The sequence below is a fragment of the Kwoniella dejecticola genome, chromosome 4 (assembly GCF_000512565.2).
Source record: "Kwoniella dejecticola CBS 10117 chromosome 4, complete sequence".
NCBI lineage: Eukaryota > Fungi > Basidiomycota > Tremellomycetes > Tremellales > Cryptococcaceae > Kwoniella > Kwoniella dejecticola.
Window position 1 is genome coordinate 1,345,261 of NC_089304.1, and position 25,500 is coordinate 1,370,760.

The 25,500-nt window shown below is 48.7% G+C and overlaps 9 protein-coding genes across 9 annotated transcripts; 5 read left to right on the forward strand and 4 right to left on the reverse strand.

The window, feature by feature from the left end:
- Positions 1 to 1,315: 1,315 nt before the first annotated feature.
- On the reverse strand, positions 1,316 to 3,477 carry I303_103770 (uncharacterized protein; the record flags this gene model as incomplete). The annotated part of the gene is made up of 7 exons (XM_065968839.1): positions 1,316 to 1,518; positions 1,624 to 1,812; positions 1,898 to 2,577; positions 2,642 to 2,868; positions 2,987 to 3,096; positions 3,174 to 3,310; positions 3,383 to 3,477. 7 exons carry the CDS (start codon positions 3,475 to 3,477, stop codon positions 1,316 to 1,318), a joined length of 1,641 nt encoding a protein of 546 aa, XP_065824911.1.
- A 320-nt stretch (positions 3,478 to 3,797) lies between these two features.
- On the forward strand, positions 3,798 to 5,827 carry I303_103771 (uncharacterized protein; the record flags this gene model as incomplete). Its single annotated transcript, XM_018407105.2, has 4 exons — positions 3,798 to 4,609; positions 4,686 to 4,840; positions 4,936 to 5,695; positions 5,764 to 5,827. The coding sequence occupies 4 exons, from the start codon at positions 3,798 to 3,800 to the stop codon at positions 5,825 to 5,827; spliced, it is 1,791 nt and encodes a 596-aa protein (XP_018263913.2).
- Positions 5,828 to 7,365: 1,538 nt separating this feature from the next.
- I303_103772 (uncharacterized protein) lies at positions 7,366 to 11,147 on the forward strand (the record flags this gene model as incomplete). Its single annotated transcript, XM_018407106.1, has 3 exons — positions 7,366 to 10,077; positions 10,144 to 10,633; positions 10,705 to 11,147. 3 exons carry the CDS (start codon positions 7,366 to 7,368, stop codon positions 11,145 to 11,147), a joined length of 3,645 nt encoding a protein of 1,214 aa, XP_018263914.1.
- Positions 11,148 to 11,287: 140 nt separating this feature from the next.
- Positions 11,288 to 12,760, forward strand: I303_103773 (uncharacterized protein; the record flags this gene model as incomplete). The annotated part of the gene is made up of 5 exons (XM_018407107.1): positions 11,288 to 11,404; positions 11,489 to 11,821; positions 11,948 to 12,104; positions 12,212 to 12,372; positions 12,476 to 12,760. 5 exons carry the CDS (start codon positions 11,288 to 11,290, stop codon positions 12,758 to 12,760), a joined length of 1,053 nt encoding a protein of 350 aa, XP_018263915.1.
- Positions 12,761 to 13,459: 699 nt separating this feature from the next.
- On the reverse strand, positions 13,460 to 18,544 carry I303_103774 (pentafunctional AROM polypeptide; the record flags this gene model as incomplete). The annotated part of the gene is made up of 4 exons (XM_018407108.1): positions 13,460 to 16,927; positions 16,981 to 17,769; positions 17,862 to 18,069; positions 18,141 to 18,544. 4 exons carry the CDS (start codon positions 18,542 to 18,544, stop codon positions 13,460 to 13,462), a joined length of 4,869 nt encoding a protein of 1,622 aa, XP_018263916.1.
- Positions 18,545 to 18,959: 415 nt separating this feature from the next.
- I303_103775 (uncharacterized protein) lies at positions 18,960 to 20,092 on the forward strand (the record flags this gene model as incomplete). Its single annotated transcript, XM_018407109.1, has 5 exons — positions 18,960 to 19,046; positions 19,111 to 19,269; positions 19,374 to 19,473; positions 19,615 to 19,870; positions 19,969 to 20,092. The coding sequence occupies 5 exons, from the start codon at positions 18,960 to 18,962 to the stop codon at positions 20,090 to 20,092; spliced, it is 726 nt and encodes a 241-aa protein (XP_018263917.1).
- A 329-nt stretch (positions 20,093 to 20,421) lies between these two features.
- On the reverse strand, positions 20,422 to 21,516 carry I303_103776 (uncharacterized protein; the record flags this gene model as incomplete). Its single annotated transcript, XM_018407110.1, has 2 exons — positions 20,422 to 21,042; positions 21,112 to 21,516. 2 exons carry the CDS (start codon positions 21,514 to 21,516, stop codon positions 20,422 to 20,424), a joined length of 1,026 nt encoding a protein of 341 aa, XP_018263918.1.
- A 485-nt stretch (positions 21,517 to 22,001) lies between these two features.
- I303_103777 (uncharacterized protein) lies at positions 22,002 to 22,922 on the forward strand (the record flags this gene model as incomplete). The annotated part of the gene is made up of 5 exons (XM_018407111.2): positions 22,002 to 22,217; positions 22,334 to 22,391; positions 22,487 to 22,614; positions 22,692 to 22,749; positions 22,858 to 22,922. The coding sequence occupies 5 exons, from the start codon at positions 22,002 to 22,004 to the stop codon at positions 22,920 to 22,922; spliced, it is 525 nt and encodes a 174-aa protein (XP_018263919.2).
- A 260-nt stretch (positions 22,923 to 23,182) lies between these two features.
- I303_103778 (uncharacterized protein) lies at positions 23,183 to 25,460 on the reverse strand (the record flags this gene model as incomplete). The annotated part of the gene is made up of 3 exons (XM_018407112.1): positions 23,183 to 23,770; positions 23,831 to 23,917; positions 23,997 to 25,460. 3 exons carry the CDS (start codon positions 25,458 to 25,460, stop codon positions 23,183 to 23,185), a joined length of 2,139 nt encoding a protein of 712 aa, XP_018263920.1.
- Between the last annotated feature and the right edge of the window lie 40 nt (positions 25,461 to 25,500).

Genomic DNA, 25,500 nt, shown 5'->3' on the forward strand with positions numbered 1-25,500 from the left:
ATAACAAAGCTAGATGCGATGATCTACGACGCGAACTATGCTTTGTCACATGCCCCGTGAGCTAGTACGCGCTTTATGTAGATTGACAGATACAGTACAGTGGGACAAGCTTTTCCTCAACGCTGATATGAGGCGGAGTTTCCACAACCACAACGATGAACCCGCGATTCGAGCAATTCATGATACTCCGACGGTGATCACTACGATTTACAATCTCATGCTCTGCTTTGTTCTCAGACAGAGAGGGAAGAGGTTGGAACGCAACAACGTGCATGGCTAGAAGCACGATTCAATCGGGGCAGACTGCTATGTCGTTGAATGTGTCGTCATCCTCTCTCATCGCCTGTCGAAGCGGAGCGGAGTAAGCGCTTGAATCACCTTATGCACGAAAGTCATGCAGACACACTACAAATTGCGCGACGCCATGCTTTGCATCCTTTCTCACACGCCAACGAATGGAAAGGAAAATTGAATGAGATCATTTTGATTTTGTACTGTACTGTACATGGCGTGTCAGCCTGCTTCATCCGTTATAAGGCTTGGGAACGGGACAACTCTGGACAAACATGACTTCCTAATTCCTTTCGAAGGACATTCGGGCTGGAAATTTGACGCCGTGATGATTCAGACGTACTTCAAAGGAAGGCACGGATCGCTGAGGACTTGATAGTCTGCCAAATCGAAATGTAAGTTACACTTCATCATGATCAGGCAGTAGGGAGAAGTACGCATGAAGTGACACCGCTCAACTCTGATTATGGGACATGTAAGAGCTCAGTGCGTCCAGTAATTATCGCCATTTCGACGAAGGAGTAGAAGGGCAAGCTGTCAGCCCTGTGAAGGGGAAGATATATGTTCGTCGATGAAGTGTCGCAGAAGTGAAGCTTAGCCGCTTTGGTATCGCAGTACTGCTGTAAACAACGTTATCCTCACTTCAGCAAATAGGTCGATACTTACCGGAACGCGCCTCATGAACACCTCCTTCTGTACAGAAGAGTTTCGTTGCTGGCTGGCCAGTCACTACACGTAGCTTACAAGCCGCCTGTACTCTGCTCGAGGAATTACGGGTTGAGAGAGCGTAGAGCGTAGTACTGCAAGCTAGTGCATTATAGCATGCCATGTGGCCAGGCGGAACTCACGTGGAACTCAATTTCCTGTTCTGCGGAGGACTCACTGCTGTAGTCAAAGCGTACTGATTGCGGCGCGACCTCGTTCGTTGTTGACATCATATCTGCGGAGAAGACGGCGATCATCCCGGCAGCACAACTCCGATGTATACATACAACACTTGATATCATCCATCCGAAGGAGATGGTCATGAGAAGCTAGGATACCATTCCCCTTCGGTCCTCCGTTTCTTCCTATCTATGTTGTCTATTTCCGCTTGATCCTCATTATTCCTGTTATTCCCCAGACGCACTATCAATCTATTCCGGTAGTAGTCCAAGAAATTCGACGAGATGTCTAACGATTCATTGAGTATCTGTTGGCTGAATAAGGGTAACGGTAAATGATTCTCTGTTTCCGTTTCCAAGGTGAACGTCGTGCCATTTCAGCCATTTCAGCTTATCATTCATCAAGATGTTCGATTGGATTCACGCAAAATGATGTGATTTGACTGACCTGAACTACCGAAAACACCCCCAACTTCACCTATCAGAGCTTCTAGTCCCAAGAAGCACCATCCAGCAATCAAGGTGATCACGATCAAAGCCCAGCCGTTGACTACGCACAGGAGGGAACAAGGTAATGCCGCAAGATAAATGATCAGGAGATGCGACAAGTGCAGTGTCAAGGGTAGTGGTGGAGGATCTGCGTGGAGAATAAAATCAGTCTCCGTTCTGCCAGACTCGAGTGATTGTCCGCGATATGAGATGCCCCTTTGCGCTACACTTACTCGAAGAGAGTCTTTCTGCTTCACCCAGATTCTCGCTCAGTGCTTTGACAAGTCCTAGCCCTCTTTCTCTCTTCGAATCATTCCATCCCCCATCTTTCTCTTCTATACCAGCCAGTCCAACGATATACGACTCGATCAATTTCAAAATGGCAAGCGGCAAATTGGATGGATTCGGGGAATGCAAATTCGACTTCACTTTCGGCTTATTCGTTTGTCCCTCTACGATCGAAGCGGTATTATCACCTTGACCGTGGGTATTGAGCTGATTCAGCTGTTGTTTCAACTCCAGGTCTAAGCCTTCATCCGATAATCCACTGAGAGCAATAGCTTCTGTCAACTTGTTGACTGCTTCTTCGGCTTTATCTCTGAGATTAGATAATTCCCAATCCCCGTCGTCTCCTGATGCCGCTGCCGCTAGCGCTTGTTCTTCCTCCGTGGGTGGACCAGTACCTCGTCTCCGCAATCCCGGTCTCAGGATCCCGTTCTGGTCGAGGCCTGACGGATCAGTGTTGGCGATAGGTGTGGAAGGAATAGTGGGCGGCGATGAGCCGGAAGGTCCAGCGTGAGACTCGGCGAAACGGACTCTGGCTTCTGTCCTCTTCAGGGACGAAAGGTAAGCTGATGGAAGTAGATCGCACAAGGGCGCTTGGGGTAATGGCCGAGTTCCGTGTAAGTGATGTCTATAATTCAACTCAAGCTGTCAGTGAACTAGCAATCATGGAAGCGGACCGGACCAGGACTCACTGTAAGGCGAATGCAAAGCCGACCAGTAATCCGGCCAATTCGTCGACCCGCTGAGCGACAAGATCTTTCTTCTGCACATCTTTCTCTTTGCCTTTGTCCTTTTGCAGCGATGACTGAACAGTGGAAGGACTGTCACCCTCTGTAGATTCGGTCGCCTCGCCCAAATCTACCGGACAGGAATGGGCAGAACCCTCGCTTGATGCTGTCGGCGATGCTGCTATCGAAAGCTGGACAACAAAATTCAGCCTCTGCTTGGGATGAGACCGGAGTCGACGTGGACTCGAGAATTTCAACCTCCCAAAAGGCTGGGCTGTCCTGCGTGACATCGAGGAAAGAGCGACTCACCATCCTCATCCCGTCTCGAATAGTGATCCTGACAGCTGCCCAAACTTGCCGACCTTCATCCCATTTTGTGATCGCCGATGAGAATCGATACGAGACCAGTAGACCGGTTACTAAGAGATCGATCATAGCGTTCATTAGGCATCGACTATACAAACAGATACCTGAGGTTGTATATAGGTGAACTCACCCATACTCAGTACACCGACTACACTAGCTCCCCCCTTACCTAGGACTGCTTTATCTATCCATCCTTTATCAGTCGCATATATGATCACATATGCGTATGTCGCTAGAAAAGGCAATTGTCGCGGAGGGAGTCGAGAGCTACGACAAGAAAGATCTCTTAGCCAAATGCTGAGAGCAGGACGAAGTACTGATTGGGGACAGAAGACTCACAAGGCATAGGTCAAGAGATCTAATCGGGTCCTGAAATGCGAAAGAGGGGCTGTCGACTTTGGTGGGATCCGCGAAGTATTTCTACGCCGAGGCATGTCGACTTTGTTGCTGTTTCAATTCCTGAATTTCAGCCGTACAGACTAGTCTTCGAGGGGAGTATATACAGGAGAAGAGGTGAGTAATCGCCTGTCAGTGAGGGGTCAACATGCCATCTCATGCCCGATGATGTTGCATCTTTTTTTGGAGATGGTTGATGGTGCGGATGTGTCCGTGCGTGTTTATGACGCGTTGAACATACCTTAACGTCATCGATCACCTTCAACGTGTTCGCAACATGTTGTCTCTTGTCTTTTTGACTGCTTTTCAAGCGGTGATGATGCATCTGACGAGGGTCGAAAGTGATGTTTGATCGATAATGACTTCGTCTGCATCTTTGTCTCCATCTGCATCGACGCGTCCACCAGCTATCAATGCGCTAGAAGCCAACCCTCAAAACCCTTCGAACCCTCTACGTACCGCCCGGTCCTTAGTCCTTCTTCAGCTCTTATCCCGACTGTTGACATTCAGTCTTAATCAAGCGTTATTGAGACTGGCCTCACCAGCCGTGTTCGGCACAGCAGCTATCCAGTTCGATCTGATATGCTCTAGTATACTGTTCCTATCTAGAGAAGGTATACGGAATGCATTATTACGCACCAAATCGACCGAAAAAAACAAATCAACCTCGCCCCGGAATACAACCACCGATGCTACCACCACCACAAATTGGCCAGACAATCAAGATGCCTCTGTCTCTGTGTCCGAGAGACAGGTCCAAGCATTATCAATCATTCCTCTTCGACTAGGCCTACTGATCTCGGTAATCCTGGGATCGATGTACGTCTACTCTTCCGATGAAGCAACCTCTTCTCAGGCGTATTTTCACGTTAGTCTAGGATTATACGTCTTAGCGAGTTTAATGGAATTATCGATTGAACCTCTATACATCATGATACATCGCTCGAATCCGCCCAAATTGAATGTGAGGGTCCAAGCTGAAGGCGGAATGGCGATTACGCGCTCGATAATCACCGTGGGCAGTCTGGTCTTGCTAGGTGAAAAGAGGGCTTTATTGGGTTTCGCCCTGGGACAGGTTGGAGGTGCGGCGTGGTTGGTGCTTAGATATCTGAAAGAATTCGGATGGAGCGTAAATGATTTGTTCTGGAGTGAGAATCCTACAGGCAAAGAGTGAGCAGGACGGATTCCCCCTCTCATGTGCGACTGAAGACGCTGATGCAGATATTGCCTCTTCCTCGCTGTCTAGGGAGAACCGGTATAACCCTCAGACGCTTTCACTGGCAATCGCCAACACCGGCCAAAGTCTCATCAAGCACTTGCTTACGGAGGCTGATCGGATCGCTGTGGCTCGTATATGTCCTTTGGACGGTCAAGGCGGATATGCAGTAGCTATGAACTATGGTAGGCTATTCCTCTCTCTCATTGACTGTCCCCCTCTCGAATCGGATCGACATGAATTGGATCACAAAATCTTGCTGACGCCGTCACCCAAACAGGCTCATTGATCGCTAGAATAATATTCCAGCCTTTGGAAGAGTCACTCCTTCTTCACTATTCCTCATCCCTATCCCAATCTTCATCTTCCAAATCAACATCGTCCAATGTGGTAGGGTTATATACCCTCACGGTCCGCTTATCAGTATACCTAACATCCATCATTCTAAGCTTCGTTCCGCCCTTATACCCCGCTATATCGCCCATCCTCTTACCGAGGCAATACCAAAACACGACCGCCCCGGCAATCTTGTACCTCTACTTGATATCTTACATCCCTTTGATGAGCCTGAACGGTCTGACGGAGAGTTTCGTCACTTCCTCGGCAACGCCTCAGCAGATTCGGAAACAAGTGAGATGGATGATAGCTAGTTCAGGTGTTTTCGCTATTACCCTCTTATTACTCACCAACTTGGACAGTATAGTTCTGGCGCCGTCGCTCAAGGAAGCATTTGAACCCAAATGGCAGGGGCAAGGTTGGATCAAGATTGACCCGACAAGGGAAGAGGCTCTGATCCTGTCTTCTTGCATGGCGATGATTGTCCGAATCATCTTCTCCTTTCGTCACGCTAAAACGTATTTCGGCTCAACATTGAAGATCAGGCGGACACTACCTGATCCAAAAGTGGTTATTTGGTCGGGATTAGTAACGTTTGGATTACATGCTCTCGCTCGGACTGGACGGTGGGCAGGGGGTTGGAAAGGATGGATTGAGTTAATGGGGACTGGAGGGGTGTTGGGATTGACAACTTTGGCTTTCATGTGAGTGTTCAGCCGGGGATAGGGGAGAAAGTTGCTGATCACTGATTATCGTCCCGACATCTCGACAGATACTTAGCTGAACGAAATACATTTGCGGATTTCAGAAGGTCAAAGGGTGATAAGGCAGAGTGAAATATAGTAAAGTAGTAGCTTTGATGATCGATGATCAATCTCAGATATGCATATGCACTTTGCACGCTCATTCGCCTGCACACGAACACGAGCATGGACATGGACATGAATCCTGTATCGTTCAATCCTGGCTATCGATAAGATCAGAGTTCCAGCAAATTAGCAAATCAGCAAATCAGCGAATTACGCTCCACACTAATTTGTCGGTCTACGGCTAATTAGTGGCGTCTATCAGGTCCTGTATCAAGGTACCCTCCGTAGAGCGAGATTCTAAAGAACAAGTTTCGGGCGAAAGAGATCTCTTGACCCCAGAGTGAGGGTGAGGATGAGCAATTGCAAGAAGGTTTATGATGCGTCATATTTTTCGAAGTAAGTACTCTAAGGTACGATTCTGGATTTCGATATAAGGCGGGTATGGTGAATACGACCCGATCACCCTTGGGCGCGTGTGCTTTTCTGCGAGTGATATCGATGCGTGCGGGGTCGACCGAGGGAAATAAAGTAATAAAGTGTAATCAGGGGAAAATGAAAAGGTTAAATGCTTGAGATCCTGATAATCCGCACACACACGAGATTCAGTCCAGGTTCTGTCTGTCTGGCTTTTGTGCGCTTGGATCCGGTGTGCTTTGGGCTTTGGTACCTTTTTATCCGACTTTTTGTCTTTCAAGACTGCCTGAAGGTGATCGTGCATGGATCACCTACCTCGTCATGCATGAGACATCCTCCGGCGAGGTATGATGCATCGAATCGAATGACCATTAAGAATACTAATTCTTCGAACGAATACACCATCATATCACCTATCTACCTTTGATTTCATTTTGTTAACGACACATCAATCAACGCGCCGAAGTCACGCAAGAACATTAACGACGATCAGTGCGTTCCCCACTAAAAAGGACGTGTCTGATCTAATTCAAGAAGGAACGAGAACGAGGAACCACTACTGCACACTGCTACGACCGTACCATTACACCTGCACCTTTTAGATCCAAATCATTCAGACTAGACTAATTGGACGTCATCCGTGCTCAAGGGGAAAAGTTGAAAATACTGTACAACGCATAACTCGGACAAACATTATATCCCATCTCATTTAATCTCGACTGGTATCATATACGTCTCCTACCGAGATTCCCCAGATCACCTCGCATACCCGAAACAGGACACAAGACACGAGACACGAGACACGATAAAACACAAGACAGACGCACTAAACAAGTCGCGGTACAAGTGCCGATCTGAGTGAACTAGGAAGGAGAGGACTTTAGTTGTACAGCAATCTGTAGATCCTAGCTTCAGTGTGCTCGGAAGTAGATCGTTGTAACACCACGAACATTGGATGTTGAGGACACCATTGTGAGTTCACTTGGAGCAACCACCTCGGAATTCATCTGTGATTTGAGAATGACTTGACTTCACTCGCTCGTCAGGGCAGTACGAGTTGACACTGATTTATCCTATTCCAATCCAGATACCGGCATCTGATTCGCTCATCGCTTGCCCATATCCCATATCCGACGACCGCACGATTCAGAATGGAACGACAACCTTCAGTATTCAGCAAACTCCGTTCGCGGAACACCTATGACTCTCTGGCGAACGAAGATGAATGGTACATCCCCTATAATTCCACTTCGAGGCCCAATCTACCGACTCGGCAGAGCGGTATTGGCTTATCGCCCGTCTCACCCACAAAACCTAGCCATAGTATGAACGCTTTGCTCAGCAGTGTATTCTCTTCCTCCAATACCAACACGGACAATGCTATCGCTGGACCCAGTTCTATGAAGACGTTTCCCATTCGACCAAGCTCAACACCGATGAACACCTACACATCAACGTACAATCACCCTTCAGGTCGTCGTCTTGAAAAGTCGCCCTCTTATAACTCCTTGTCTGACACAGCTAGAACTCAAGATCGCATGCCGTCCTCATCGTCTGTTCCTACGGGTCTACAAGCTCAGAATATTCTATTCTCCCCTTTGAACAGGGAACTCCGATCCTCAACTACCGCACAACCCCCACGAAAAGCATACCCGCCTTCATCGTTCAACCCCAATCCAATTCAGTCTTCTCAGCCAATCGGTAGTCAGCTTCAGAAACCGCGACAACGTACTGTGTCTGCGCCCAAGACTAGGACGTCTCGGAAATACAGCGCAGCTAACCCGCATGAATACAGAGCAGAGAATAAGCGGTGGGCGGTACCTACCATGTGCGATATGTTCTTACTTCCACGACCGACTCTGCTGCCCCATGAAATTACGCCACCTACGACTCCGGAAGATGAGGTCAATGAGAAAAGGTTGAGCATGAAGAGTGTAGACTCGGCGTCATCGACAAATCATGAGGCTGTGTTGGAGAGAGGACGCTACAGAGAGGAGGAGAGAGAAGAATGGGCAGACTTGGTGAGAAGAAGAGGCAGGAGCTTGAGCCTAGGAAGTACGGCTCCTCCGCCTGGGGCACCTGTGATAGGGAATGCCAGAGCGCGGAGCAGGGAAAGGTCAGTTGATGGAAATAGGAGAAGCAGGAGTAATTCATTCATCAACGCCCTCACCCCTTCGACATCAATGAGGAAACGATCTGCCTCGTTCGGCTCGAGGTTCACTGGTACAGCTGGCAATTCCAGGAAATCCTCAATGACTAGAAGAGAGTCAGACAAGAAGTCCGCGTTTAGCAGAAAGATCCCGGGGAGGGAAAGGCGGAACGATTCGAGTTTCCTTAATATCGATCACGATGCCTTTAAAGCCTCTGGCAGGGATGTAAATGCGAAAGATTACGGAATCAGCAACATCCCTCAATCGCACCGGATGCCAACGGCCAGATCTCCTTCAGATGATTACGTTTTCATCTCTCAAAACACCCGAAAGCGCTCGGCGTCAATGCCTTACTCAATTAATTCAGTCCAAACCCGGAGTGACCCTTTACTATCAAATTTCAATGATGCGCACGAATCAAGATACCCGACCATGAGCATCCCGACTGGCCGATCATTGCAGTTCAAACAACCGTCCGTAGCCGACAAGGGAAGTCGCGGAGGAGTAGTGATTATTGCGAAGTCACCTATGAAGCGCAACACTGGGGTAACGGCCAGTACTTTCAGACCTCCTGCACCGCTGGATCTGTCGAAGCCTCTCCCTGATTTGCCGAAAGACGACGATTCGCCTGTCTTGCCTGAATCTGGGCCTTTCATATCACTCGAAGACGAGATTGGAATAGCTATCTCACCCGATCTGGGAGGAGTGGAGAAGGAGAAGGTTGTGATTGTTGGACAAGACAACGAAGAGGACATGGATGACACACCTAAATCTGCACCCTTGCCTCGGCCAGTTGATCCGATCTCACCCAAAACACCGAGTAAATCTAGATTATCAGACGGCGGATCAGCCACTGCCCGGGCGTTCCTGGCTAAACAACAGCAGCGCGCTCGAACCAAACGAGCATTCCAATCACCTGTCCAAGGGCCCCGTGTAGCGGCAAATGATCCTCATCGGCTTTCGGTAGGTCAAGGTCAAAATCAAGGGGCATTGTCTACAGCTTCGACACCAACCACAGCTTCTACCTCGATCTCCTCAGTGCTGTCCCCTGCCTCTTCTACGACTTCCGTCAAGTCTGATGGACCGCGCAGAAAGACTGCATTGGAAGAGGCGATCGGACGAAGTAGAGCATCGAGCGTCGGCGTACTGGAAGCGCAACAGTCTAGATTCAGTCCTACTCGACTGGCTCTGATGCAAGGACCACCAAATTCCGGTGATCCGTCGAAACAGCCGCCCAGGAGAACCGCTGGTATTACCAATTCTGTGCCGCCTCCGCCTAAAGTCACTGTCAATTCCCCTGAAAGCTTAAAAAATGTAGAGCGAGACCAACACAGATTCTCGTCGCCTGAACTGGGTTTTTCCGTTTCGTCCCCACCATTGGATTACCCGATCTCGACCATCCCTTCGCCCCGGACTAGATCATCTTTCCTCAACGATAATTATCCTCCCTCTACAACTGCCGCTGTCCCCCTGACAGCCACCTTGCATCCATCGTTGAACAACGCTGCGACAGAAGGTGGATTGTTGAGACCTGGCATGATTCACGGTGAATCCACCGCATCCAAGATGACCGTCTATACGGATGCGTCGGAAGGCTGGTGTAGAGTTGGCTCGTCCGCTCGCTCAACACCCATCTCAGATAGAAAGGATAGGTTAAGTGCGTCGAACAGTGAGGATAGTCCGGGACAAACTCCGGATGACAGGGATTTCCAGGTGAGTCCCTCCGGCTTTCTTCTGCTTTTTGATGTCGATCTGATAGATTTGATGCTTGCAATGTAGGGTTTGTTCTTCCGTACACCCGCAGATAGGAATGGTTCTTTCTCGAATACGCCTGTTCCCTATCAAAATGCCCCTCCCCAATACACCATGGAACTACCTAGAATCATATCCGAGGGCCTTGCGCCTATCGGACTAGGATACGATATGGACCCCACGTCAACTCAGGGCCAGATTGTAGCTGGAGATGCTCGCAGACCGTCGGATGGAAGTGAATCTACAGCTGAAATTACGACGCCCAACATGTCTGGAGAAGACCAAGTACCGCATCAGTACATGGGATACTTAAATCCTCTGGTCACACGAGAAAGCACATCTGGCTCGGCAGCAGGTGGACGAGCTCAACAACAGCTTATGGCCCCTTGGGTCAATCGACCGATCACGCCTGAGACCGTCCCAGCTGGACAAGAAGAGGACGATGAGGACGATGGACGGAGCATAAATACCCATGATACGCACGGAACTGCTGTACCGATTCTGTCAGAAGGACACGGTGAGTTTGCCCACTCGTTGATTTGTCCATCTGGGGATCATGCATGGCTGATATAGTCTACGTGTTTGCAGAGTTCCCATTCCCTCATTCAACAGAGACTCTACGTAATTTGGCACAAGCTGGAGAAAGAGATAGGAACGAACAGAGTGAAAATGCCACAAATAGGACACCTGACGGGAAACGCCGCCCTTCTCATCACGCTCCTCTGTCACCAGGTACATTCGGCATCAAAGACAATCATGCTCATCCTTCGTCCTCAACAGCAACAACAGCGTTGAAACTTAATAGTCCAAACCCACCTACATCATTCCACAATTATACATTATCCCCACGTTCGAGTAACAAAATCACGCCAGCTTCACCAACAAGAACAGGAGGAGGAAGAATAAGTTTCAGCTCGCACACGCACGCGCAACAATACGATCATTCGCTCTCACCGAACCCCGGTAACGACCACAGACACTCGGCGGCTGTTAGTTTCTTTGACGATTTCCCGACGCCTCCTACGAATTAAGCAATCGCAGATCTTACGAGTTCGATTGCCAATTTCCACAGTCCCGAACAATTTCCGCCGTCCCCTAGCACTCTAAGGTTCCTCGATACATCACTCTTCCCAGCATACATGACCACAAACGATTTAGACACAACGACAATATGAGTGACTTAGACACCTTACCTACGGCGAAGGTGTCGCATAGATCTGCGTTCGGACAGCTTGTCACCGGACCACCGGGTGCTGGGAAATCCACGTATTGTAATGGGTTACAACAGGTGAGTCCTCCTGCTTACACTCCCTACATCCGGACCGTGGAAGTGAAATGGGAAGAGGACAGGTTGTAATGCTAATTAGACCAGTTCTTAACAGCCCTTGGACGACCTATACATATAATCAACCTTGATCCTGCTGTACCCACACCACCATACGAATGTTCGATCAACATCACCGAACTGATAGATCTTGATTCGGTGATGGCGGAGTTCAACCTTGGGCCTAATGGAGCGATGTTATACTGTATAGAATACTTAGAAGCCAATTTCGATTGGTTGATTTCGCGCCTGGACGAAGTATTAGAAGCCGATGGTGGGAATGGGTATGTGGTCTTTGATACGCCGGGACAAGTTGAGCTGTGGACCAATCATGATTCTCTGAAGAACGTGATTGAGCGTTTGACGAAGCTGGATTACCGGGTGAGTTTTCCTTTCTCTCTCTCTCTTTCAAGACTCGTTGCGAATGTCATCCGTTTCACCGTCATGCGTCTCTCTCCTCATCTTGATTGTCAAGCGATTGCTAATGGTTACCGTAACGACGCGTAGCTCGCCGCAGTCCACTTGAGCGACGCGCATTACATTACCGATGCTTCCAAATTCATCTCGGTCGTCCTTCTTGCCCTACGCGCGATGTTACAGATGGAGATGCCTCATGTGAATGTCCTGAGCAAGATTGACCTGTTATCGACTTATGGCGAGCTGCGTGCGTCTTTCGGCCTTTGACTCAACCTTGTCCACCTCACCGGGTCCGTATGAACTGCTAGCCAGATCATAAAGCTGATAAAATTTTGCGTCGCGTACTATACACAGCCTTCGACTTGAGCTATTATACAGAAGTACAGGACTTATCGTACTTACTCGCCAAACTCGACTCCGAACCGCGCGCAGCCAAATTCGGCAAGTTGAATAAAGCTATGGTAGAATTGGTGGATGACTTTGGACTGGTCGGATTCGAGACTCTTGCTGTTGAGGTGAGTCGTCATGCCATACGTTACCTTGCGCAATGCCTGCTCTGTGCTTTGTGCGTTGTGCACGGTGGGACGCGATGTGATGCTGATACCCTAGAATGCTTAGGACAAATCCTCAATGATGAATCTCGTTCGACTAGTTGACAAGATGACAGGATACATCTTCATACCGCACAACAGCATCGAAGGCGAAGGAGAAGACCATACCAACTCGATAAACACTCAAGCCTTGTTCGGATCCGCAATGGGCTCTCAGTCCAAGAATGATGTAAGGGACGTGCAAGAACGGTGGTTGGATAATAAAGATGCGTATGATGAGTACGAGCGTGAACAATGGGCCAAAGAATGGGAAGAGAGGAAAAGGATATCGGCCGCTCCTGATAGTTCGTAGTCGTAGCCGTGTCCATGATTGCGACCGCGATGGAACTCGTGGCTGTAATTACAGGACTAGTACTGTAGATGGATCTGATGGATAATTCTGAGTCGAGTCAAAACGTTGAGAATTATTCGATGTATGTTGTATTTCAGTCGAGTCGTAGACAATCTATAATTATAATCAATAATCAGGACAAGACAGGCAGATTGATGAATATCATGAATAACATGACTATCCATGACCATCCATGATTATACGAAACTGAGCTTTTGGCTTCATGGCGGCATATCATGTCTGTCTTCTCGTCGGCTTCATGTATGAACTCTAGTACTCTTACACCTTGACTTATCAAATCATGGCCAGAGGGCTTCTGATCAGATCAAATTGCAGGTATTCGTAACCCTCAGACCAAATAGCAGTAACTTACTCATTCTTCTTTCTTCCGATTCTCTGTTGCCAAGCAATAGTTAGCGATCGCTGAAAATCCAAATCTGTACTAAACACATTCAACATTCAACTCTACTAGTCACTTGATTGGCAGACCGAGAGAAACCCATCAGCAGCGAGATCACTGCAGACGATTTCAAATTATGCATATATAATTGCTTCGGGATATTCTCCTATCATGCAATGTAAAGTGATATTATCCTGGTTTGCTCCCCAATCCGATATTCTGTATCCCAATCTGATTCATCAGACATAGCAATCTCCCGCTCATCCGAAATATTTCTCCATAACAGCTTTTCTGACTTCCCCCTCTGGCGCTTTCTTACCAGTCCACAAGTTAAATTGCACTAATCCCTGCAATACTAAAATCTCGACCCCCGGAACCGCTTTCCAGTTGTTTCGCTGTTCGACAAGGGAGAGTAAAGCCGTCTTGTATGGTTGATACGCTAGATCAATGACCACCCCGCCCTGCGAGTTTCTTTCGATTAACGAAGGGGGTAAATAGATGCCTTCTTCCTTCTGGGAAATAGTCAACGAGGTTCCAGGGACAGTGGAGACTATGACGCTTGGAGGAACGGAGACCCTGTCGAAAATATCGATCACTTGGATATTGTAATTTCCAGGGAAAGATTCTTTGACCTTCACTGCGTTCTCGAGAGTTCGGTTGAAAAGATAGATGGTCTTGATATTTGGTATTTTGGACAAAGCGTAGATTGCTGCTCGACATGTACCCCCTGCTCCAATGACTAAAGCTGATCCGTGTTTCAATGTCGAGGGCAGGTTCTGTACGGCAGCTTGACGGATAGCTTGCCAGTCTGTATTTTCCCCGTGTAATTGCAGTATTCCGTTAGGAGAGGTAGGAACGATGGTGTTGACGGCACCGATGATTTTGACGTCTTCCGAGATACTGTCCAAGTGAGGAATGATATCCAATTTCAAGGGGATAGTCACACTTGCACCGCCGAATTCAGGCGATCGAATCACATCGAGTACACTTTGATCGACTTTCTCACTTTCGTGTAGTCCGTATGTGTGAGGGTAGCCCAGTGAGGTGAAAGCTGTGTTGTGCAGGGTAGGAGAGACTGAATGTGCGATTGGTGAGCCGAAAAGGTAGAATTTCTTGGATGGCAGTAAACCGATTGACGATCTGATCGATAGTACTTCTTTAGCAGACAATTGACCCGGTGCAGCTCGGGAAGGTAATAAGGGATGAGTGATGGGGGTCAAGATGGAGTTCAGAGCTCTCGACAGTTGACCGGCTGAGCCCATGTTGATAGCTAACAAAGGTTTAGCGCCAGGTTGAGCGCTCATTTCTTCGACAAACAATTGTAATTTCGAGTTATCGGAGAATGACTTGGCCGTTCCGACTAATTTGATGATATCGCCGTATCTCGAGCATGCGGAGTATTTCGATCGGATCGCTTGTTTGTCCCAGGGCATCGAGCCAGTCCAATCATGCCAGGAAGCAATAATTGCCGAGTTGCCCTTCGACTTGGACATCTTGCTGAGGATCTTGGAAGACCAGCAGACTTCTAGATCGACGTATTCACAGGCGGATCGTATACCCAACTCGACTGTAGACTGGTACAGCTCAGATTGATCAGAGGGTGCCATACCGCCTTGATCTTTGGATCTGACTGAATAGACGATTGGTAGAGAAGTTGCAAGACGGAGCGATGCGAGTTGTTTAGCGATGAAAGAGTGAGGTGGGAGGCCGGGGGTGGTAGGCGCGGTTCCCGAGGGACTGAGAAGATCTACTCGAAGCTCGATGGCATCTGCCCCCGAGGTAAGCTCGTCAATTTGACTGAGGGCAGGAGTGATGTCGGGGAAAGTTAAGGACAAGAAGTTGGTTGGGTTATCATTGCCAAGTGCCGGACGATTGTTGTTGCTACCCTTGATGAAGGTGAAGAACCTTTCACATTCTCTTCTCATAGCTTGTTCGTGTTCCGCCTGAGATTGAGTACCGACTGGGTCCAGGACGTTGTAGAATTCGTGCGAGGAGCAGCCGGCATACCATGGTTCCCGTCTCTTGAATACATCGGCAAATGATTCTCCCCAATTCGGTCGGGCGGCGGTACTTCCGATAGACGAGAGGAAGTTGTCGATATCCTCCAGTGCTCTTGTGACATGTACGACTACGCCACCCTTAGCAACATGAGACTGCAGTAATTGTCTAGCTACTTCCGTTTCGACCACACCACCGCCCAAAGCGATGACATGGTTTCCTCTTCTTTCTTGGACGAATTTTCCTAATATTTCAGTTTCCACCCGACGGAACTCGTCCCAGCTATTGGCGGCCACGAAATCCGAGACAGACTGCTTGGTCTCTTCGAAGAACGTATCATCGGCATCGGTGAACTCGCCACCAAGCACATCGGCAGCTAATTTACCGATATAAGTCTTGCCCGCACCTCTCATACCAATGATGAATACAGGATGATCAGCTTGCGATTGATCGGTACGAACAACAGCCTTTCCTCCAGAAGTAGATGCTTGTTTATGAGTATCGAGTTCGACTCCTTCGACCGGGATACCGATCTTGTTCTGCAAGTCGTCCCAGAAGTTTGGCCAAGTCTTCTCGACACATCGTTTCTCCTCGATGATGGTCTTCTCGATGATGCAGGCTAGCACACTGAAAGCCATTGCCACACGGTGATCGTCGTAGCAATGTACTGACGCGCCTCGGACGAGGGAGGTTGCAGGTTTTCCGATAACGATGATACCGTCGTCGAACTCATCGGTCTCGACTCCAAACTTGGCGAGCTGATCCCGCATAGCTTTGATTCTGTTGCATTCTTTCACTCTTTGATTGGCGATACCATAAATCCTGGAGGCAGTTGGAGGGAGACGTTGTACCTGTCTCTCAGGTAGGGCAGGCAGATTGGCAACGGCAGCCAGGACGGAGGCGGTAAGGAAAGCGTCTGTCATCGGTTCCATATCAACGTTTCCCAGGGCTCGGAGTTGGCCAACTGGAGGCCCAGTGACTTTGGTGGATGTCAATGTCTGTTCGACAGTACATCCCATGGGTTCCAAGACTTCTTTAGCGAATCGAGCATCACCTTGAAGAGAGGAAGAACCGATGTTGGAGATGGTGCAAGTCGTGCCGGTGATGGCTGCAATAGCTAAGGGGTAGGTCGCACTTGAAGCGTCGGATTCGACGGAATAATCGGCGGGGTTCACGTAAGTTCCCTTGGGAATGACATATACGTCTAACAATTTGCCGGCGGAGTCGGTTTGTCGCTTGACGGTGATTCCAAATTGGGCCATCATGGCTGTGGTCATGTCGATGTATGGTTGGGAGATGACTTGACCGCCAGTCAACTCAAGTACGACTTCCTCAGCTGCGTAAGGTGCACAGAGAAGAATGGAGGACACGTATTGAGACGAGACTGATGCGGCGAGCTTGATGTGGCCACCCTTGAAACCGTCCGTGTCAATCTCAAGAGGAAGACAACCTTGACTTTCGACATATCTGACTTTCGCTCCATTGGCGGAAAGGGCATCGACTAATGGGCCAATAGGTCGTTGCTTCATTCTTGCGTTACCAGTGATAATGGTCGACTTTTCGGTCGAAGCGCCGCCCGATACCATGGCGCAAACAGTGGTCAAGAATCTTGAGGCGGTACCAGCGTTACCTAAGTAAAGCTCTTTGCCCTTGGCTGGGGCTGAAAGCGTGCCGCCACCGCCTTCGACAACAATGGTGTCGCCTCCATCTTCCCATGAAAATACGGCACCCTGGCGCGACAAAAAATTAGCTCAAGTCCGAAGTGACCGACTAGCTGGCGTACCTTGAGCTCAACAAGAGCATTCATCATGACCGCGGTATCATCAGAATGGAGTAAATTTCTGATCCTACACGTTCCAGTAGCGAGAGCAGCAAGTACTAAAGCTCTGTTGGAGATGGATTTCGATCCAGGCGTAGCCATGGTGATGGGCGATTTGGTCGGAGTGCCAGAGACAACGGTCGCAGCCTCACAGAGTACCCTTCGAATGACCGGATCGGCAACGACTGAGGCTTTCTCCTCGTACGTCTTACCAATTCTGGACAGCAATACGATCTTCTTGGCTGGACCAGAGTTCTTCTTATCGATTCTCATGATATCTAGTAATCTGTCGACAGATAACTGGCTCGAAGCAGGTAACGATGTGATTCTTCGGTCGTTCAGGGAGATGGGTAGACCGTAAGCTTGGAGGCATCTTGTCAATCTTCCCACAGCGACTTGACTGAGAATACCCAATTGTCTGGCTACTTCAGCTTCCAGAATTATACCGACTGAAACGCATTCTCCATGCAGCATAGCTGGAGTGAGCACAGCTTCGATAGCGTGTCCGATGGTGTGTCCGAAATTCACTAGATTTCGGAGACCTGTTTCTCGCTCATCGATGGTAACGATGTGCGCCTTGACGTAGATGGATCCTGACACGACACGCAGGAGAAGAGATTGTGCGTGAGACCGATCCGAGGAGAATCGACCGGCTGTAGATGAGGTGTCTGGTTTAGTGGATGCGGCAAGGGATATCTCGGCTGGTCTGGACTCGAGAAGGGCGAAGTCATCGTCCTTCCAGATGGCAGCGGTCTATACGAAAACCAGGTGTAAGCACAGCCACATCATTTGGTTGAGACTGCGACAGGCAGGAAAGTAAGATGATAAAAATGTCTTGAACGCACCTTGACTACTTCCGCCATACCGTTACTGACTTCTCTCGGCGGCAGAGTGGTCAAAAAGGCGAGATCAACAAAGATGTAGGAAGGTTGCCAGAAAGCGCCTATCAGGTTCTTTCCATGCGGAGTATCGATAGCTGTTTTGCCCCCCACGGCTGAGTCGACCATCGCCAAGAGGGTCGTAGGGATTTGCACAAATTTGACGCCTCGCATGCTAAGTCGGAGCGACGATGTGAGCATACTGCATTAGGGGGTTGAGACACGGCTGTTAGACACAGAACTCACAATGTTGCAGCTACGAATCCAGTCAAATCACCAATAACACCACCCCCGAAAGCGAGTACGACTGTGTCTCTTGTGAGTTTCTGATCCAACATCCAATCTTCGATCTCTTCTTTCACCTTCCTAGATTTAGCGGTCTCTCCGGGAGCAACTTCGTACACCAAGAATCTAGCTTTCGAGCCATTCTTGGAACTTGCTTCTTCGAATGCATTTTTCAGATCGTTCAAGTAGAGCGACGAAAGATTCGTATCTGTGATCAGGACGTATGCGGATGAAGGTAGTGTCGAAGTAATGGTATCGAAGATGTAAGGTAATAAGTGGAATCCACAATGGATCGACTCGTTGCCCAATATCGATATTTTAAGCACGTCTCCCAACGGAGTGGAGGTGGTAGAGGAGACTGACATCTTGCTGGTGTACCTCTGTTTAGCAAGATGAGGAGGAGCAGGAAGGGACAACGATATGAGTGAGTGAAATGGACGTTCTGAGGTTCGAGGATGTACAGTATATTCGGACTCTTTCGCTTTGATCTGACTTTTTATATGTTTAACTCGAAATCAACCGGATTAGCCCTGAACGAGACCAAGTATATGAGCGGAGTTGCTCTGAAACTCCGTGATTTGACTGTAGACTGTAGATATACACGTGGGCGCTGTCGAGATCTTTCGAGATATCGCGTCCAAGCGCGTTTGGGTCAGTAAAGATGAGTAATGTAATTCAGCTACTCGAGTACAAAACAGTGAAAAGACCATTCAAATTTAAACCTCTCCATGCCGACTGCTTGCTTGAAGATTAAAGAAGAAGCAAGATAGAGGACGCAACATGCCACTCATCAGCATCTTCGTCACCTCACCCGATACCCACTCTGAGAGGCGATTCGATGATTCATTAACGATCAGTCAACTGAAGGTAAGATGCTCTTGAGCTAATTGTACTCTATGTCGTCAGCTCACTTTCTGGACATTGGCTATAGGACAAATTGGTGCCTATCACAGGTATCTCACCACAATATCAGAACCTGTCCTTGTACGCTTCTTCCGATGCTGCCGTCACTGGAAAAGCTGTTTTGCTGCTCAATGAAGAGAACAAGACGTTGAGTCAGTATGGCGTCAAGGAATGGCAATGCATCAAGGTGAGCTGGTTGTACGGCATCGACTGCCTTGCTCTTGACGGACCGTATAATTTGGCTCACTTATCAAGCTAATCAAGCTAATCATTGCACGGTCGTGATTGCAGATAGATAATTCCGATCCGAATTATCGACCAGGCGAATTCACCGATGAAACGAATTTAGAGCGATTCGAATTGACGAATGAGGAGTATGAAAGTCGGAACGGTAAGCTTCTTGTAGCTGGTTTCGCATCTCTCGTGAAGGAGCAGGTCATCATGCTTCTCAAGACCATGAAGAGCGTTATCGTAGGATACGTCAATTGCCACAGCCATCACACTAATCATACTCCGACTGAATACTGTATAGACACCGTCTTATCGCATTTGAAGGCCAACAAACTCGGGAGATTCGCTCCAATCCCCACTAATCTTACTTGTCCGCCCCCTCCTTCGTCAACTTGCGATCCAAGTATAATTCCCGGAGCCCGATGTAGAGTCTCACGCGGCGATAGCGGAGAAGGCAGATTAGGTACAGTCAGATTCGTCGGTGAGGCTCCGATAGGGAAAGGCGGGGTATGGGTAGGTGTGGAGTTGGATGAGCCGCAAGGGAAAGGTGATGGAGAGTGAGTCCGACCTACGCCTAAAGCTTGGAAGCCTGGACAGCTTGGCTCAACTCGCACGGCAGCATAACAGGGTAAGCTAATACTTGACGCCAATACAGGGTCGAAGGCAAGAGGTATTTCCAATGTTCCCCTCGCCATGCCACCTTCGTCCGTCCCGAGAAGGTGGCCGTGGGCGATTATCCCGAGGAAGATCTTATGGCTTCCGACGAAGACGAGATATGATGAATACCCAGACGTATGTACGACATGCATGATGTTTACGAAACTTTGATGGTAAAAGAGAGACTGTACCCATACACGAATAACAGACTGCGATGACGAAACAGCGAGGCCGAATATATTATTAGGGAGATATATGTCCAGGGCGAAACTATTTGATGATAAATTGTCAAGTCCTGGACGAACGACGGTCGGTTTCTGAACCGGATCGCCGGGTTGGTTCCGATTTGGCATGATATCGAGTCTCGAAAGTGCTGATGCAAACGGGACTACCTGCTCATGATCAGCTCCATTTCGGACGACAAAAGATGCAAACTCACGACTTTGATCACCTATTCATCGTGTTCATCCTCGCTCGAGCCCCCAATCTTCACTACTACTACTTTCTTGTTGGGTTTTTGCTTTTGAACTTGACTTCGTAACATGGCTTTAGGATCGGCTTTCATCATGATTGATTTCTCGTCTTCATGACTCGACTTCGCCCCGTTTCCGGTCACCATGCCATTGACCGCCCTGTTCGATGAAGTGCCTTCATCGTTCTGACCACCATGATCTGCAATGCGAGAGGTCGAACGTCTTCTAGTGATTCTATCTACAGGCTCTTTCGTTGAATTCTCCGAGGAGGCAGTGTTTCCTTGGGAATTGTCATCCTTGATATCTCCCTTAGCGTTGTGCTCGTTATCATCGCCAGCAATCTGAGTGAGCACGGGGATTTCCAGCTGAGATTCCTCCATTTCGTCGAGGCGGAATCCGATTTCGTCTTCGACAATTGGAACCTCGGGACTAGCCGTGCCGATAGCTGATACTTGTGGAGATCCAGGTAGGGAAGCTTGGTTGCCATCGTCTTCGATGGTGAAAGAGCTATCCTGCTTCGAGGGACCAACCTCGGACGGTGTCTCGGCCCTGCCCAAGGGAATGTTGAGGTTTCCCGATCTAAGTCGAGGCAGAACTGCCTGGACCAGGCAAGGCAGATATCACGTCAGCTCATCATCTTTAGACTGGTCAGGAATGATATAGTCCACCTTGTAGAACAGCTCTCTCAACTCGGTCCCAGACAGACCAAGAAGGTGAGTCTGTTTTGCATGTGTCTTCGGCTTGTCATTCTGGAGCTTGAGCTGATTGGAGAGGTCGAACCAATCGAAGCTCTTCGCGTTGATGAGGACCAATCGAGCGGGCTCCAGCACCGTCTCCTCGTTGTTATCGTTTTTCCCATTGTCACCGTTGTCACCATCGTCAGCATTAGAGATCTCGTCGGCTTCTCCTTTCCTCCTCGCCGTTCTCCTGGGGGCGGAGGAAGAAGGTTTGTTCTTGGTTCTTGCTCCAACACTGGATCTTGCTTGGGGTCTGGCGGATGATGAAGAGGAGGATGGTGATTTCACCCTCCCGTACGTCTTCTGCCCTTTTGAGGCCTGGATCGTCCTTGCCATCTTATAGTGATAGGGCGAAGACAGTGCTCGACCGACTGCACAAGTGTGAGCTCCAAACGACAGGAAGAGGGATAGGAGGATGATGACCAGAGAACTCACAGGAAAGTTAATTCAGAACGAGAAGAGGTGTGGGATGAAAAGAAGGAAGAAGCGAAAAGAAACAGAAAGAAAGAAAGAGGAAGAGAAGAAAGAAAGATAGATGATCGTCCCACTCACATCATATACGCTCTCAATTCGAACCGAGGGATACTGGGTGATCTACGTCCGTGCGCATCATGTCATACATGAGGAAACGGTCCTTTGACATTCCGAATGACATCTCGTCAGCTCATCCTACATACACTGAATGCGCTACTCATTAAATACACGCCATGTTACTTCCTTTCATTCAATCGGGCTGCAGTGTTACTATGTAACACCAACAATTTCGTCGAGGCTTTAATCCGCACGCTTTCCTATATATCAACATCTCCCTAAGCACCAGAATGCCAAAATCGAAGCTTGCCGATTCAGGACACAACGCCCAGAGACCGTATGACCGACCCATCATGAGTACAAAGTCATCCCAAGTGAGACCCGAGCGATCCATGCTGGATCTTCCACAAGTCAAAAGTCAAACATCTGCGTCTACTTCAACGTCTACCAGGAAAACCAAGAAGGGCGAATACGACAAGACGTTGATCGTTACTTTGGTCCTCAAGGTGAGTCAGTCCAGTCTTACCGACAAACCTCACTCGACGCCATATAAGAGTATAACGCTCGAGTGAGCTTCGATGAGCTGACGAGAGAATGTTCTGCACATGTGAATTCACCTTAGACCGCCAAAGATGTTAAATGGGAATCAATCGTCACTGAGATCGGCAAGACTACTACTCGTCAGTCCATCCTAACTATCAGTAGAGCTCGTGCATTGTTGCTCATCCTTCCTCAACAACCCCTGCTCACTCTGCGGGATATTTGAGGCATGCAGAGTGTAAAGACGTATGGAGAAAAGTTATCCACCCATCCATTATCGCAAATAGGCCATGGGCGAACGAAGGTACCAGTAAAGGCTGGACAAAGTTTATGAAGATAAGAACCTTCTTGATCGTCCTTGAAGTGAGTGTTTTGTACTCCACTGAAACTTGCTTCTGACTTCCTTCAAGCTGATGGCGTTGTTTCATTCTCACGGGCAGGCTTGTACCCCCGACTGGGATGGGATGACACAGGCTTTTCCCGGCAAATCGAAGTCTCGTGAGTATACCCTGTCTTCCATCAGCTACACGACGGGGCACGGCTCAGCTGCGTACATGCACATCTACTTCAAAGAAATACCAATCAGCTAATTCGCGTTTTCAAAAGAGATCAAGGATATCTGGCGAAAAGTCATCTTGCCACGACTCAGAAGGGGAGACACGATCGAGTAGACACTGCTGAACTCCATCATCGTATCTTACAGGATCTTGGATATCATCCTTTGGGCAATTCTATGAACATCAATGATCTTATGCATAGCATACAATCTCATTCTTCAGTACAAGTCTAATAATCTTGAAATTACGGAACAAACCAAAAACAATAGAATATACATCCTCTAAACGAGACCACCATCATCAGCGTTCGACTCCTTGCCTCAGTTCACTACAGGTACATCTACTTCACCCGACCTTGATGAGCACCAGCCCATTTACTGCACATCAAGGCTCTTGCCGCCGTTGTTACCATTATTTTTCAACGAAGCGATCCTCGCTAGCCAATCTACCGAAGGATCAGCTGTAGAGGTCATGGTCACTTCCGAATCCACCGCTACGTCCTTGATACCATCACCAATTTTCTGTTTCTGCTTTTGCTTCTTTCTATTGCCAGTCTGAGAACCGGGATGTCGAGGTCCCGTTGCTATTCTTGGTTCCGCCTGCACAACCAGTTTTGAAGCTGGTGCTGTAGAAGGAAGCGCCGGTGCAGAAACTCTGGAAGAAGTCGTCGAGGTTGAAGTGGACGTGGACGTAGACGAAGAGGCTGGGGGTGATTTTGAGGGAGTGGGTGGTCCGACTTTGTAGTTGCTTTGTGTGAGTTGCACGTCATGGATTTGTGGGAAGTTTCTATCTCTCGCATGAATAATTGCTGTGTCTCCGGCGTCTATGAAGCCTTCATGGTCCACTGTGTCTTCGTGGGTCGAGGTGTTCCTGTGAATTGTCGCATCATTGCAACTCGAATACTCAAGTGGGCAAAGGGGCGAAGGAGAGATCGAAGTTCTCGAGTGTGTTGGTTGTGGCTCCTGACCGAAACATAGGGTCAGCGAATCGATCTTGAAAGTGACATAATTCGATATACGTACAGCTCCGATCTCCTTATAATTCCTCCTCTGCTTTGAGTCGAATGAAGTCGTTTTTGAGATATTTGCGGAGTGTGATTCAGAAGGCTCCTGCGTAATCTCGAATAATCATCTCAGCTACTACAAATGCTCCTGAGAGGTGTGTAATGTCCCGCTACCGACCACTCACCACCATCCCATCAACCAGGTCTGATACATCGCTTACTGATCTACCAGCGCTCGAGGCGGGACTGATACCGCCAAGACCAGGCGGATGGATGGATATATCACCTTCCACGGTGGATTTATCTGTGTTTTTCGACTGGTGGTCTACTACCTTGTCGAACGAAAGATCCTGGAGATCGAAGACATGATCGTCCTGGTCAGGTACTTGTGCTAGCAGCTTGTCGGCTGGAGAGCTTGATAGCTCAGGGCTCAGTCCCGGTAGATAGCTTCTTTGAAGCGGCTCAAAGCTATATTCAACTTTGAAACCATCTACATCATGTGTGTTCGTTCCGATGTAGCCGGGAACGGTATGTCGGTCAATGCCCACATTGTCGACAGTCCTGCTTCGGACGACCTCTGCACCGTCCGCGTGGAACCGATCGTCCTCTGTCGGGGAGGGACATGACCCTACCAACCATCGATAGAAGTACATCGCCATCCAAGCAGCCGGTCGGATGATCAACAGAATAACGAAGTATCTCGCAATTGCGCCGAATAGTCTCAGCACCTTCCTGCAATATTCCAGCAGAAGTAATTCAGTAAGGTCTTTCGTGGAGATGGTTAGAGACTGCACTGAGCTTGAGTGGTATGAGTCGACGTACCTTGTCAAATTGTATAACGCCAAAGCCAAACAAATATTTAGGATCAAACGAGGGTCGACCAAGGCCGATAGGTTTTGAGCCAGAGCAGTGTAGGTCTCGGAGGCGCCGCCGAATGGGAGGTAATCGTGCCCAAAGTTGGTTTTCAGATAGCCGATAAGCGCACTTCCATTTCCGGCAAGGGGTCGTAATTCATTCATAAGGCTGTTTAGCCTGCTGAAGAAGTCGGTGTGCAGTATGATCTTAGATGAGTATGTAGGCGGAGGTGTCGAAGATGTTCGAGTGAAGGTAGAGCTTCGTGTCGGAGAGGGAGAGATTTGCGAAGGAGAAGAGCAGGAGTAAAGGCGTGACGGGTATTCGGATTCGGATGCTGATGCTGAGTGGCGCCCGTGTGGGGGTTGGCGATTGATACGAGGAGAAGATACGGGTATTCGAGCAGATCCGTCCTTAGCTTCAGCGTCAGCTTCGGCATTGGCTTGAGCTTCAGAACGGACCAAGATAGGTGGTATGAGGTATTCGAACTCGTATTGATATTCGCCACTCGCCATCTCGATGGCTTTGTATGTGGGGGACGGGAACACAAGAGGAATCAACGGGTATTCAAGGGGAATAGGTGAAGGAAGGGGTAGAGGTATGCGTATATGTAGTTGGGATTGAGTATGAGTGTGAGCGTGGGAATGAGCACCGAGGGGGAACAGGTGATGCTTTATGTCCATAATCGAGCGTTTCATTGTGGGGAGGCATGATAGCGCACCGTCCGGACACGCATGTTTAAGGAAGGTGGTAATTAGGAAGCCGGACATGAATGGGATCAGGTAGAAAGCGAGCATCTTGTCGTAGCCCAAGCGAGCTTTGTGATCATACGATGTT